At 42.9% G+C, this 12,983-nt stretch overlaps 1 protein-coding gene across 2 annotated transcripts in view; it reads right to left on the bottom strand.

Annotated features, from left to right (window-relative positions):
* Positions 1-2,433: 2,433 nt before the first annotated feature.
* Positions 2,434-12,983, bottom strand: part of slco3a1a (solute carrier organic anion transporter family member 3A1a) — a 34,688-nt gene continuing 24,138 nt past the window's right edge. The window contains exons 3-10 of one of the 2 annotated variants that reach the window (XM_067235201.1): positions 8,468-8,566; positions 8,101-8,370; positions 7,107-7,271; positions 6,661-6,859; positions 5,515-5,683; positions 4,754-4,926; positions 4,596-4,660; positions 2,434-4,285 (exon numbers count right to left, since the gene is read on the bottom strand). In XM_067235201.1, coding sequence (XP_067091302.1) covers positions 3,909-4,285; positions 4,596-4,660; positions 4,754-4,926; positions 5,515-5,683; positions 6,661-6,859; positions 7,107-7,271; positions 8,101-8,370; positions 8,468-8,566 — 1,517 coding nt within the window. In that variant the 3' untranslated portion in view covers positions 2,434-3,908. The remainder of the gene's footprint in view (positions 4,286-4,595; positions 4,661-4,753; positions 4,927-5,514; positions 5,684-6,660; positions 6,860-7,106; positions 7,272-8,100; positions 8,371-8,467; positions 8,567-12,983) is intronic. The other variant, XM_067235202.1, reaches the window with a different exon arrangement.

Raw genomic sequence — 12,983 nt, forward strand, 5'->3', positions numbered from 1 at the left:
TTACCAGTAGTAAAGGTAGTCAGTTCAATATATTGATGGAAAACACCTCTAGAGAATGTTGCCCTTGAGGAATGGTGAATTCATGAATGGGTTATTTAGACAGCAGAAAGAATTTGCCATCAAGCGAATATTCAAAGTTCTGCTTTAGAATTTCACGTCCTCATTGTACATTGATGAACACATTTTACTCATTTATACAGAATCCTGCAAGTGTACTCTGTATTCCAAGTAGGTTTCTTAAGCAATGGTTTGTCAATATTTTACTAGAGATGCCCTTCAAAGCACATCTGCTTTCACAAGAGCCATATATTGCACATGTATCATGTATCATGTGCCTAAAATCTCAAGGTTATCAGTCCTTCTACTTGCTCTGTTGTGCTTTAAATCAACAAATCCTATATTATAAGGGATATCTCAAAGTTGTGGCCTTTCTACAGTGAGAAGTAACACGCTTGCACCTTCCTCTAAATGTCAGCAAACTGTTCTCTGGAAGCAGTGTACTGTTTATTGAAATGTATGTGTGCTCGCAAACAGGGGGCATGGTAATAGAAAGCTATATAATATCCATAATGTTTTCTATTGTAAGTATTCTATTGTTGATTGTCAATGTGATGCCCAATGTGATATAAAAAATATGGGTATTGTTGTGATAGAGCTGTTTGTGGCTTGTGCCTTACCATAGTTTTTTTTTTTAAATGTTGTCTTGTGTTGAAGAATAGTAATTGTGTTTAAAGGCTAGGGTGTGATTAGAATGCTGAGTGAGGCACGTGTCTAAGTGTGTCGTTGTAATAAAGGTGCCTGGGATGCTGGAAGTTATATAATTAGCATTCAGTTTATGTCCTTTGTGGAGGAAACTCATTGTGTTGGCTGACATTAGTGTCTAGCTTAAACCCACTCAGACAATGCATAAAGAAATGGAGCAAGAGCTCTACAATAATTTCGTATATATATATTTTTAGTTTGGTTAAAGTTTACATGCAATTGAACATCAGTATTTAGCCATCAGCCATGGTAACAAAGTAATGGATATGAGTACCAACGTAAAAGCTTTCCACTGCACTTGGAGCTCTGACATAGCACAACTGTGGCACAATCTCACACTGCACACCTGTAAAACAAATGAAATGTAGTATTCATCAATCACTTAAAATGAAGGGGTCATTTGGACACGTCAAATGCACATTGACAGTACAACTTTTGTGTTGTTTTAATACAATGTTTTATCTGTGGTATGTGGTTTGAAAAATTAAGGTAACATTTCTTATGGTTTGAACTCATTAAGGTCCCAGTATTATGCAATTGACTGGACCTAAGGGAAGCTTTCTGCCTCAGTACATGCAGTGGCACCATTTTGATTTACTTAAAATGTAATGCGTTTTCACATACTGGAATCACAGGGATCTAGAGAAACTAGCCTCTGCAATGTATTCCCAAATTTATTGTGGGTTATGTGAAACATTAACCAAGCAACTTATGGAAGCAGAGCAGATGCAATGTGAAGATTACACACACTCACACAAACAGACACACACACAAATCTTCCTCAGCAATCACACTAAAATTACTTCCGTATAAAATACCAAGCAAAAATGTTTCCTGCTTTAAAAAGTTGTGCAAACCTTGAAGCTTTGCGAAAGGGTGACATGAATCCTGTCCTTATCTACCATGTGGTCAAATTGCTCTGAGGGCTTCAGTGATTAGCTGAAGGCCTCTTCTCAAACGGCTGCACTCACTCCCCCTCCAGCGTTAGCCAAGTTCATCTGTCATGGCTAAGAAGATAATCTAATCCATATCAATGGGAACCCTAATCTACTTTGCAAGCATACAAGATGAAAGCAGTGTGGCTGTCCACTGTGATTTTCAGAGAACATTCAGAATCAAGTACAAAGTACCAAGACATCACAGCATGCGGACAAACGTCTGTAGGCACAACAGAAATGCATTTGGGGTCTGCAGTGATGTAGAAATAGAATCCTAATAAGGGAACCATGGCACAGACAGCTACAGTATCAATCAGTGAGTGAAGACCTTCTTTAGATCTAAAGCATTTTTAAGTATTGACTCATCATTGATAACTGGACTGACAGCAAAAAAATAGACCTACTACACTACTACCAAAGTAACCAAAATATGACATAATCATGGCAGCAAAAACTGGCCTCTTTGTGCACTGTGCTTGTGTTCAAATCAAATTTTGAATTTGAAGTATCGATTTGTTTATATCTATTTGTATAGCTCACTAGACTATGTAGCACGTCAGTTAAGATGACAGAAGAGATCATTTAGGTCTTTTTAGGTTTGTTTGCTTGGTCTGAGTTGTAAAGATAAATACATTGTATCGCAGAATGCAGGCAGCACAAGCTGAGATGCACGCTGCATAAAAGTAAGACAGACTGTCTGAAAGAATAAATCCAAAACACCTCAAGAGACAGGTTGATTTTCTGAAAAATAATTTATTTCCAGAGTAAAATAAATGATATCTTGCCATACAAAAAAGTGTAAGAAAAGTGACAATGCCAAAAACCTTATCTGCAGAGACTTTGATTAGTAACACAATAAGTCATACAGTATGTGCCCACACAAATTGAAGAGGTTTAAATAGTAGGGGTAATAAAATATGTGTTTTGTATTTTAGCGGGATATCAACCTATTTTCCACAAACTATTCACCTCCTGTACCATTTTTTGCAACTTTACATGCAGATTTAGCATGCCTAATAACACATTTTCTTTTGCCTTATGCTTATTTTTCTTTTATATTATTTATTTATTACCCCAATTTAATCGCAACATGTATAGCAAAACATTTTTGTTTTAATAAATCTTCTTTTATACTCTCAGTACAGTATTTCTATATATATTTAGAAACTACCAAAAACAAATATATTAATTGTAATCTCGTTTTGCTTGAATATGTAATCAAAACACATAAAAAGACTTTCAGTACTTTCGAATACTTGCTTTCTACAAGGTGCAAATTACCAAATCCGAGATAAATAAAAAAATTATCTGAATAATCCCTCATATTAAGACATATTAGGGTTAAATATAGTCAGCAAATCTGAAAAGCAAGAACATAAAGACCCTATCGAACTGAATCTGACAAATAATAAACCGATAGATGGTGGTTTTGGATATGACTCAAGTTAATCCAAAAATGCAGAGTTCTAGCAAGAGGGCAGCTTCTGAACAGTGTATGCTGTTAATAACAATAAACACCATTCAACTGACTACCACTTGACTTGATTCTGACATTAAAAGCACATAGTAGGCGGCTACTTTAAAACATTCTCTACTCTCCACTGTACAGTACATGAGGCTCTGTTTCCCTCTCAATAAATAGCAAAGAACGCAATGCAGAATGACATATCTCTCGATTTGTAAACTCTTGGCAACTATCAGGTATTCAATAGTTTTTAAACTATGTAATCTCTTTTCAAGAGAGAAAGCTGTCATACATACAACACACTGAATTGATTTGACTGACAGGAACATTTTATGTCAGGTAATGGACTGGATCCATTACGGAGTTGAGAAATATGGCAACTACAACAGTAGCATTATATTGACAAACTAATGCTCCTATGGCCTATGGTAACTATTAGCTCCTAACGAGAAGCTTTGGACTGAGCCAGATGAAACCTGTGTTCTTCCAACAATCACAACAGAATTTACTGGTACTGGACAACACCTTGCTGACAAGCGACTGTCTCAACTATCAAAATGGACCCTTAAAAAGTTACAGAGGATGTGAAGCAGAAAGCAGCAACAGTCTTTCAAGGCCCTGACTTGGGCCCCAGGATTATCTTTATTGGAAGAGAAATGTTTATCCTAACAACAGAAGACAGAGGACGATCTCTGATGGAATTCCAAGTAGATCCTCAGGTCCTCCTCACCTTGGGACAAAATCTATAAAACGGACTCCATATTTTCGCACCACTCATGGTCTTCTAGGTTGTATATAAACTTTGTCCGGCTGTCTGGGTTCTGACTTCCATCCTTCCCCATGTTGTCAAGGGTGTGCCCAGAAGGGAAGAGTTCAGTTGGGGACAAGTGACCCTCATTACTTTTGATGTATTTCTTATAGTTCCTGCGTAAACAGTACCAGGTGGTGGTGTACAGGAGGAAGGCTATTCCCTTGAGAATGATGGCCAGGCTCACATAAAGATGCCTGTAAGCTACATTGTCATACAGCAGGCAGGCACCCTTAACCCCGCACTCTGTACTCCAGAAAAGGCATGTTGAGTCGATTCCAGCACCAAAGATCAGGGGAGGAGGGATGAATCCTGCAAAACAAGTGTGAGGGGGATATTCAAATGTCAACACATGCTCTTCAACTCCGCAGGTGAATGAACCAATGTTGTTTCTCACATCTGTGCTAGTCAGCGAAGAATAAGACAGAGTAAGAAGAACAATCAAATCAAATAAATCAAGCACATCTTAAAACATTTTTTAAAAACTGGTATAAAACTTAAATACAGGAGACCCAAAAGAATTGGAATCATTGAAAGGTACCCCAAAAAGTAACACATCGTCTTGTTTTGAACATCATATAAAAATGTGGGGTGTATAAGGGAGGTTCAGATCATGTCTTACCTATGAGTCGCAGCAAGAGAAACAGAACTCCAAGAGCATAGGATTTAAGCTCAGGGCTCACAGTCCTGAGGGGGAACAAACAGAGGAATGTCAGCATGTTTTCACTACACCACAGGTTGCTTCTCATGCACGCACACACAGGACTGAGGGTTTGGTACCGGATCAAGATGATGACAGAGGGTGTCTGGGCCATGGCTCCAATCATGCTGCAGGCACAGATGACACACAGGAAGATGAGGAAGGCCTCCTGGCAGCCAGGGCTGGGGCACTTCCCTGGGACTGCCGTGGCAAACTCACTGTCGCTGGATATACACGAGCAGCCGGTCCGATTCTAAACACAGCAACAAAGCTAGATCACACTGGAGTTTGCTTTAGCGAGGAGCAGTAAAAGTTCCTGCATCGTTCTTCCTGGCGTGGGTTGTGTAGTGTTGATGTAAACATCCATCTGTAGAAAGGTCAGTGCTCTGACTGATGGCAAGGCTGAGATAATAACTGTGATTCACACACACGAGGCGGGCAAGGACGTTCGCTGGATGGGATTTGAATGAAGAGAACATTCGCCTGGAAACTATTGTCTGTTCCAAGGGGGAGAAATACCTGCCTGGACTTACAAGCCATAAAATAGCCGAATAAGGCCCCTGGAGGATGTTTTTGAACATGTGACAGGACATGAATGAAGCCACTTAGTTTTAATGAAAGGTAATTTAAGTGATACATAGCTGTGCAAGAATACAATCTATTCACTGTAGTAGTTTCAGCCAGACCACTGTATTTTGTATTTATTATAGTGACTCTGTCCCCAAGAAGGCTGCTGGCCTGGTTACAGACCACAGCATATGGACTGTGCTAAATGGCTATCTATCACAGGGCACAGTGTGAATGGGGCTGGGGGGGGGGGTCTGCCTGCCAGGGTAATGACCTGAGTGAGGGGGGGCGGGGTGCCTGTGCTCACTGATCTGTTGCAGCCGGCGAAGCAGGAGGACAGATAGGTGACGCCGTTGGAGCCACAAACTGGACTGACAGACGACGTGAAGCAGTTACAGTGACTGATGCAGGCCGCCTCAGGCTTCTGGCCTACGCGCAGGGTCCTGGAGTGAAAGAAGGAGGGGAGAGAGAAGGAGGGAGGGGGACAGAAAGAGGGAGGGAGACAGACAAGGAGGGAGAGAGAGGCAGAGGGAGGGAAGTAGGGAGAGAGAGAGGGCCAGAGGTAGAGAAAGAGGGTGGGAGACCGAGAAGGAGGGAGAGGGACAGAGGGAGGGAAAGAGGGAGGGAGGGAGAAAGGGACAGAGGGAGGGAGAGAGAGACACGGATGGACGGAGGGAAATAGGGAGGGAGGGAAAGAGAAGAAAAGAGAGAGATGGACAGAGGGAGGGGGAGCGGCAGAGTGAGGAGAGAGAGAGAGAGAGAGAGAGAGAGAGAGAGAGAGAGAGAGAGAGAGAGAGAGAGAGAGAGAGAGAGAGAGAGAGAGAGAGAGAGAGAGAGAAAGAGGATAAGGGAGACATATAAAGGATTCAGGAAAAACCCATACTGTACTGCAATAAGTACTCCTTGAGATGGCTGCTTTAAGACAGTGTGATATCCGTTTTCCTTCCCCTTTGCTTTGTCTCTAGCAATCTATGTTGTACTGCATAGATTTATTAAGCATGCACATGTAATCAAGGGTTTGTTCCGACATGAGAAAGCCTGCAATTTCAGTATTCAAATATTAACAAGCTTGTGGCTAAGCAATGTCAGCTGTCTCCACCACCCTAAACACTTGTTTACATTAAGACCATTTAAAAAACTCATTATTCCCCCTAGTGAAAAATATTATGTCAGGCTACGTTAACAGCCCATTAGACACTTTGTGGAGAAAGACTTTTCTACTTATGAGAAGAAATTGTTTTTGTGATTAATTATAATTATGTATACTGCTTACTGGTTACTACTGTAAATGAGCACTTAAATAATGTAATGTCACAATAACATAACACTACAATGAAGTACAGTGACTACATGGACACTCTTTCCCAAGCCCTCACAAACAGAAACGCTATGCATCGCAATAGGCACACAGGGTTCTTACTCGTTGCCATAGGCGACGGTCACCCCAGCGACAGGGCCGGTGTCACAGCCCAGGAAGAGGAAGGAGACGTAGCAGGCAGTGGATACCAGGTTGACTAGCATGGCCATACGGATGGCACCCAGCGCTGACAGATTCAGCTTCTTGACCAGCAAGCCCCCCAGGAAGATCCCCAGACACGCACAGGGAATAGCGGTCATACCTGTCAGGGGGGGACGGGGACGGACAGGGGAGACAGACCTGGTTAGCATACTGCAGTCTGTGTGTGTGTGTGTCTAATAGAGAGAAGGAAAAGAGAGGGAGAGCAAAAGAGAGAGGGAGCGAGAGGAAGAGAGAAACAGAGAGCGAGAGAGAGAGAGCAAGAGAGACAGACGGAAATGGAGTGAGTGAGCGAGCGAGCGAGAGAGACAGAGAGAGAGACAGAGAGAAAGTGTTTTGGTGAAATAAACCTAAGAGTTGATTGGCGGAGGAGGTGGTGAGGTTGAACTGCTGCTCAAGGTATTTCCCCAGGAACGCAGCGAAGCCGGCGACCACGCCGATTTCCATGCAGGCTGCCAGGGTGATGCAGGTGAACACTGGGTTGGAGAGGAGGTGCTTGGTAACCTTGGGGATCACTGTTGAGGAGAGGAGGAAGAGCAAAGACACTTAACGCCACAAAATTGACAAGATTCTAAGCCCTGCGGTATTCTAAGCCCTGCGGTATGTAGCTATTTTGTGTCACTAAAGGAAAGTAAACTGTCAGTTTCTTCTCCCATCATATTACATTACATTAAGTCATTTAGCGAACGCTCTTATCCAGAGCGACTTACAGTAAGTACAGGGACATTCCCCCCGAGGCAAGTAGGGTGAAGTGCCTTGCCCAAGGACACAATGTCATTTGACATGGTCTGGAATCGAACCAGCAACCTTCTGATTATTAGCCCGATTCCCTAACCGCTCAGCCATCTGACCCCATATCAACCCCTCCAGTGATTTGGTTTGTCCAGGTGTGGCAGCTAGCACCTAGTGGGCCAAAAGTGGGTTGGATCCAGGTGTGCTACGTAAAACATGTAGAGATAGTAGGAACGCCAGGTGAGGTGGATTGATTGGATTTATTTATGTGTGTTTGGCATACCCAAAAGGAAGGTCACTAAATATGCCTGTCCTAGATTCCCTAGTGCATACCTCCGATACTTTGTGCGTGAATTCAAGGTCAGTCGGTACGTTTGTGAATGATTGTGTTGCTACTAACTAACTAACCGTGGCAATTTGTTTTTATAAACAAAGTTGTAACTATTGGGAAACCTGTGTTATAATCAGCACCATGGTCACTGAGGAGTCCTGATATGACACAGGGATGCGTGTTGGCAAACACAGGTCATTGTACATTTATCCGTGTGTGGATAACAAGCTGATCTAGTGACAGTAGCCATTTGTAATTAGCGTTGTGTCGGTTGTTCCTACCTCGGAGCTGCTGACAGCAGGTGGGGCTGTTGGTCGGCTCGTGATTATGCGCCACACCATTGCTGGGCTTGGGCTTGTAGTCCATGGAGGTGGAAGGGGAGAGCATAGCCTGCTCACTTTCCCCCCCGTCCTCCCCATCCCGGCGAGGCAGAGACTGGGGGAAGCCAAACATGAAGAGGGCTGAGAAGAACAGTAAGGCACCACACAGGAGGAAACCCCCCCACCAAGCCCCAATCCACCGAGGGTCGTCAGGGGTGATGGTCAGCCGACCTGTGGCAAGGGAACACAAAGTTAGCACAAATGACCAAGACACGACACAAACCGCTAAACTGGATTTAGTTTAGGCAGACTTGGAACAGTGTCTCACTGGTGTCTATAAAGACAGCGTCCACGTAGAACTTGGTACAGAGAGATCCCAGGATGAAGCCACAGGCGGGCCCAAACACCAAGGTAGAGAAGAGGATTCCTGCAAGGAAACACAGAAGATATAATTAAATGATAGAATGAATCTATAATCTGTTTCAGAAGGATAAGGCATTACATACCTGTCAAGGCAGCTTTAATGTTTTTTCATGCCATGATACTCTCTCACTTATCCTACTGTGTTACTGTATGGGGCCAAGCCTCCCAGACAACAGTCAAACCCATCATATCATTAAACGAATAGGCACTGAAAATAATGGATCAGAAACCAACAATGTGGCACCACTGTTTGATTGTACAGAATCATTTTGATAGCTTTATTAAGTTCTCTTTTCTTAAACTGACTTTTAAATGCACAAATAATCTAGCTCCAGCAGTACTCTGTCCTTTTGTGACAAAAACAAATACAAGGAGAGTGGCCACTAGGGGAGCAGTGGGTGGCAACTGCATAGCAGAGGGGCGCAAAAACCACTTTCGGCCAGTCATGTTTTTCAGTGATAGGGACCCATTTTTTTTTATGATTTACCCACTGAAATAAAAACACAAACCGAACTGAAAACATTTAATAGAAAGGTGAAACACTGGCTGAAAGAAAACTAAACATGTAGCCACTGAGTCAGGTCCATAAATGCAGGAGCACACACATGCACACACTGTTGTCCCTGTTGTACTGTATTGTCTGTGCTAGATGCCTGGCTGTTTGCGATTGGCTGCAAAGGTTCACCCCGCGGGGTGGGGTCTGGGTATGGGAGCTAAACATGTAGCGGCCCGGGCCCAAAAAATATTTACAAAAAAATGACTTATCACTTATCAATGAATAACACCTCTTAGCACGTTAAACTCTCAACAACATTCACATAGCCAAATACCATTTTAGTGCAATCTAGTGTATTCCTCTCTCAGCCACAAGGTGGCGTATTTGTTTTACTGTCAATTCAGGCAGTACACAAGACACCAATTAGAAAACATTACCAAGTTCTAGAAACCGTGTCAACTTGCAGATAGAGCATCCTGATCAAAGCACGCTAGCTGACTGACAAATCAAAACAAATGTGTAGAGGTATTGCCATTGTAAAGGATGTTGATGAAACTGAGTAGCTTTGAGCTAATGGATAACTACATAGACAAACCTCATAGAGTCTCAGACACAGCAGCTATTCTGAGAGAAAAAGGCAATATAGTCCACACACAACAGGGCAATAGCTGGTCTACATAGAAACATAATCTCCTCAGTTTGAGGGGAGCTAGCTACAAAGCTAATGTACTCCAAATCTAATGGAGTGGACAGCTGGAGTTTCAATATGTAGCCTGGTCAGTCACAAATCCTCATTAAAAACGGCTATCTGTCAGGGGGGCAGGAGCCTGGCACAATGACTCACACACAGGGGCAGACGCACTGACATCAGGAATACCTACCTGGCACTCTTCATCTCAGCCACCAGTATCTCCTATTCCAATAACTCGTTTGAATGCATTAAAGGGCTGCTTGAGGTGGGCACAATATGCAACTGGACTCTTTTAGAGATGATACCAGGACTAATTAACACAAACATCAAATCAAATTTGTAACAACTGACATGCATTGATCAAATAAATTTCTATGAAAGAAAACGTGATGCAAAACAAGATCCTCGGAACGCAAAAAGTGGCGCTCTCGATTAAAATGCTGGAAACACTTAGTGGATGAGGTGCGGCATTAGGCCCTGGCTGGGTCGACTAATTGTCCTGATTCAGAATGCTCTGAAGCAGTCGCACATCACGCTGTTCCAGATGATTCTACCGCATTTCAGCTCCATTAATGAGCTGGTAGCAGGGTGGGGAGGGAACTCACACTGAGACCGCCAGCCGCCCCACATTAGCCTCATGCTGGCTCCCGGTCGGCCAGCATCACCCCTACCAGGAGGGAGGCTCCAGTCAGCAGGACAGATGTTACTCATACGCCCCGAGCAGGCAATTAATGAGCATACATGGAAACGTGACTCAATTTCACCATTCAGGAAAATACATCTTCCTGGAAAGCTGCTGTGTGGAGAGCGCTGCCTTTAGATGCTAAGAATCAACACATGTGCTCAGCAACCCCGACAGGAGTGTCACGTCCGTATAACATCGCACCTCACGCGTCGATGAGCTTTCTCCGATGCGAAAGAGCAGGCCGAACAGGTTGCCTCTTATTATTCGATCCTGACGTGGGTCGTTTGGGTCACTTACTCGGCAAACGGAAGACAAAAAGAAGAGTTTGTGTTTGCTCGCTGCGAATGAGAAACATAGCCTCCTCCCGAGGCCTTCAGCGACTCCCAGTTGTCAGGACAGATGACGGTAAGACCAACCTGGTATGTTGGCTTCGGGTAAACAGTAAAGCAGCCACACTAGTACCAGCCCTAGGACTCCATGGTACATCAGGGTCCTGCTCTGGTCCAGTATGGCCCTGGGGCTTTAGGCTAGGTCCATTTTATGCTCACTTGAATCCTACATATACAGGACATTATTGGGTTGCTAAAATACTATGCTTAGCTTACAATTTTAATAGTTGTATTCACTAACATAGGGAGTCAGGTGGCTGAGCGGTTAGGGAAGCGGGCTAGTAATCTGAAGGTTGCCAGTTCGATTCCCGACCGTGCAAAATGACGTTGTGTCCTTGGGCAAGGCACTTCACCCTTGGGGAGAATGTACCTGTATTTACTGTAAGTTGCTCTGGATAAGAGCGTCTGCTAAATGTAAATGTAAACATGACACTTTATTGCTTTTAAGTCTATGTGGTACGGCCACACTGTCCAACATAAGTTGAATGAAGGAAAGGAAGGGTTTCAGGGATGTTAAAGGATACCAATGAAATTCACTGTGGGTGTGCTTGCTAACTGAACTGTGGTGCATCAAATTAGTGTGGTGCGGTCTACGTTTCATGAGTTTCCTTAGAAACCGTGTGTTGTCTCGTCATAGCAACACCACTATTTCTTTCACCACAGGAAGCCTCAAAGAGGAAACACCTACCAGGAGATGATGGCAATGAGTCCAAAACCAGAGACTAAAATTTTTTAGGTCTCTCATTCTCAGTTTCATTTTTTCCCCTATCTCTGTTTCTCTCTTTTTCTCTGCCGCTTGTGTTTTCAGACACATAGTCTCCTTGGTAATAACATGACTACATTTTCCTATCACCAGCACAGGCAGCTCTTAACTGTGTAAGGACCATGCATTAGGTTCATTCAACAGTTACTAAACATGCAAACTGTACGATTTCAGACATCATTCATCTCTCGAAGATGAATTTAATATTTTTCAGCAGGTTGAATCATTCCACACAATGATAAAATGTTGAGATGTTTACCAGTCCATCTCTACTACTTAAAAACATAACCAAGCTATCTGCACAACTGTAACCCACTGCCCCCAATGGAAATATTATCTGGTTGACAGGAGATGGACAAACGTATTTTTAGAACAGTCTGAAGATATGTTTTTGTGAAGCACAAGATCTGCTCCTCTCCAGACAAGCAGGTGCATCTAACAGACCCTTAAAAAATCTCTCTCTCTCTCTCATTCATTTTCCATCTGTTTCCATGTCTCTGTTCTCATATGACTCAAGTAGGTATCCAGTTATACAAGCAGGTGGAATCTAGTCATAAGAGAAAGGTCATTTGAAAGAAACCCCCTACACCTAGTCAAACACACACATACTGATATTTAATAAGCAAGAAGAAGAAACTAGGAACTCTCCAAGAAGGCATTGTTCTTAGACAGTGTAGTTGGTCATCATCATCTAGATGTTATTTGACAGTGCATTGGACATCCTATTCCTATCCTCGAGCAGTCCTGTTATGGAATAAGTACAAAACAAACTAATTTGTTCCTGTTTTATATCCCCAAGCCTTTGAGCATCCTGTGAATAATACTCTCAGCAGAGCATTGCCGACGTAATTCAATAACAAAGCTGGGCTCTTGTGCTTTTGTCTGCCTCTAATTTGCTTAGAGACCAGTAGAATAGGCCCCTCAAGCTGCTGCTTATAAGTCATGTCTTATAGTGATATTAATTAACCAGGAAGCCCACCCTATGACCTGTGCAATCCACTGCGCAATAAAAATGAAAATGTTTGCCTTTTTAAACTCAATGACTGAACAGAATAAATAGCTGTGTCTCTGAACACAAAGGAGTTTGGCTAGGAAACCTTGGTCACTATGCATAGCTCAATTCGTGGCAGAGCCCTACTCCCATAATATTTCAGAAGATCTAGTATTCTGGGGATATTAATCTAGAATATCATTTAGCGGTACGAGCATGTTTAACGGTGTACCATTAATCTCAACATGATAGCAGCTTTATCCCCATTCTTAGCAATTAGAGCACAGACCTGGGACCACTTTTACAGGGACTTTCAGTTTATTGAGCTCCTTCTAATTGCTCGTCCAAACACAGTGCAAAGATTAAACCATAATACACCCCATAAACGACAGTCGCCTGACCAACT

This window comes from Osmerus mordax, chromosome 4 (assembly GCF_038355195.1).
Source record: "Osmerus mordax isolate fOsmMor3 chromosome 4, fOsmMor3.pri, whole genome shotgun sequence".
Lineage (NCBI taxonomy): Eukaryota > Metazoa > Chordata > Actinopteri > Osmeriformes > Osmeridae > Osmerus > Osmerus mordax.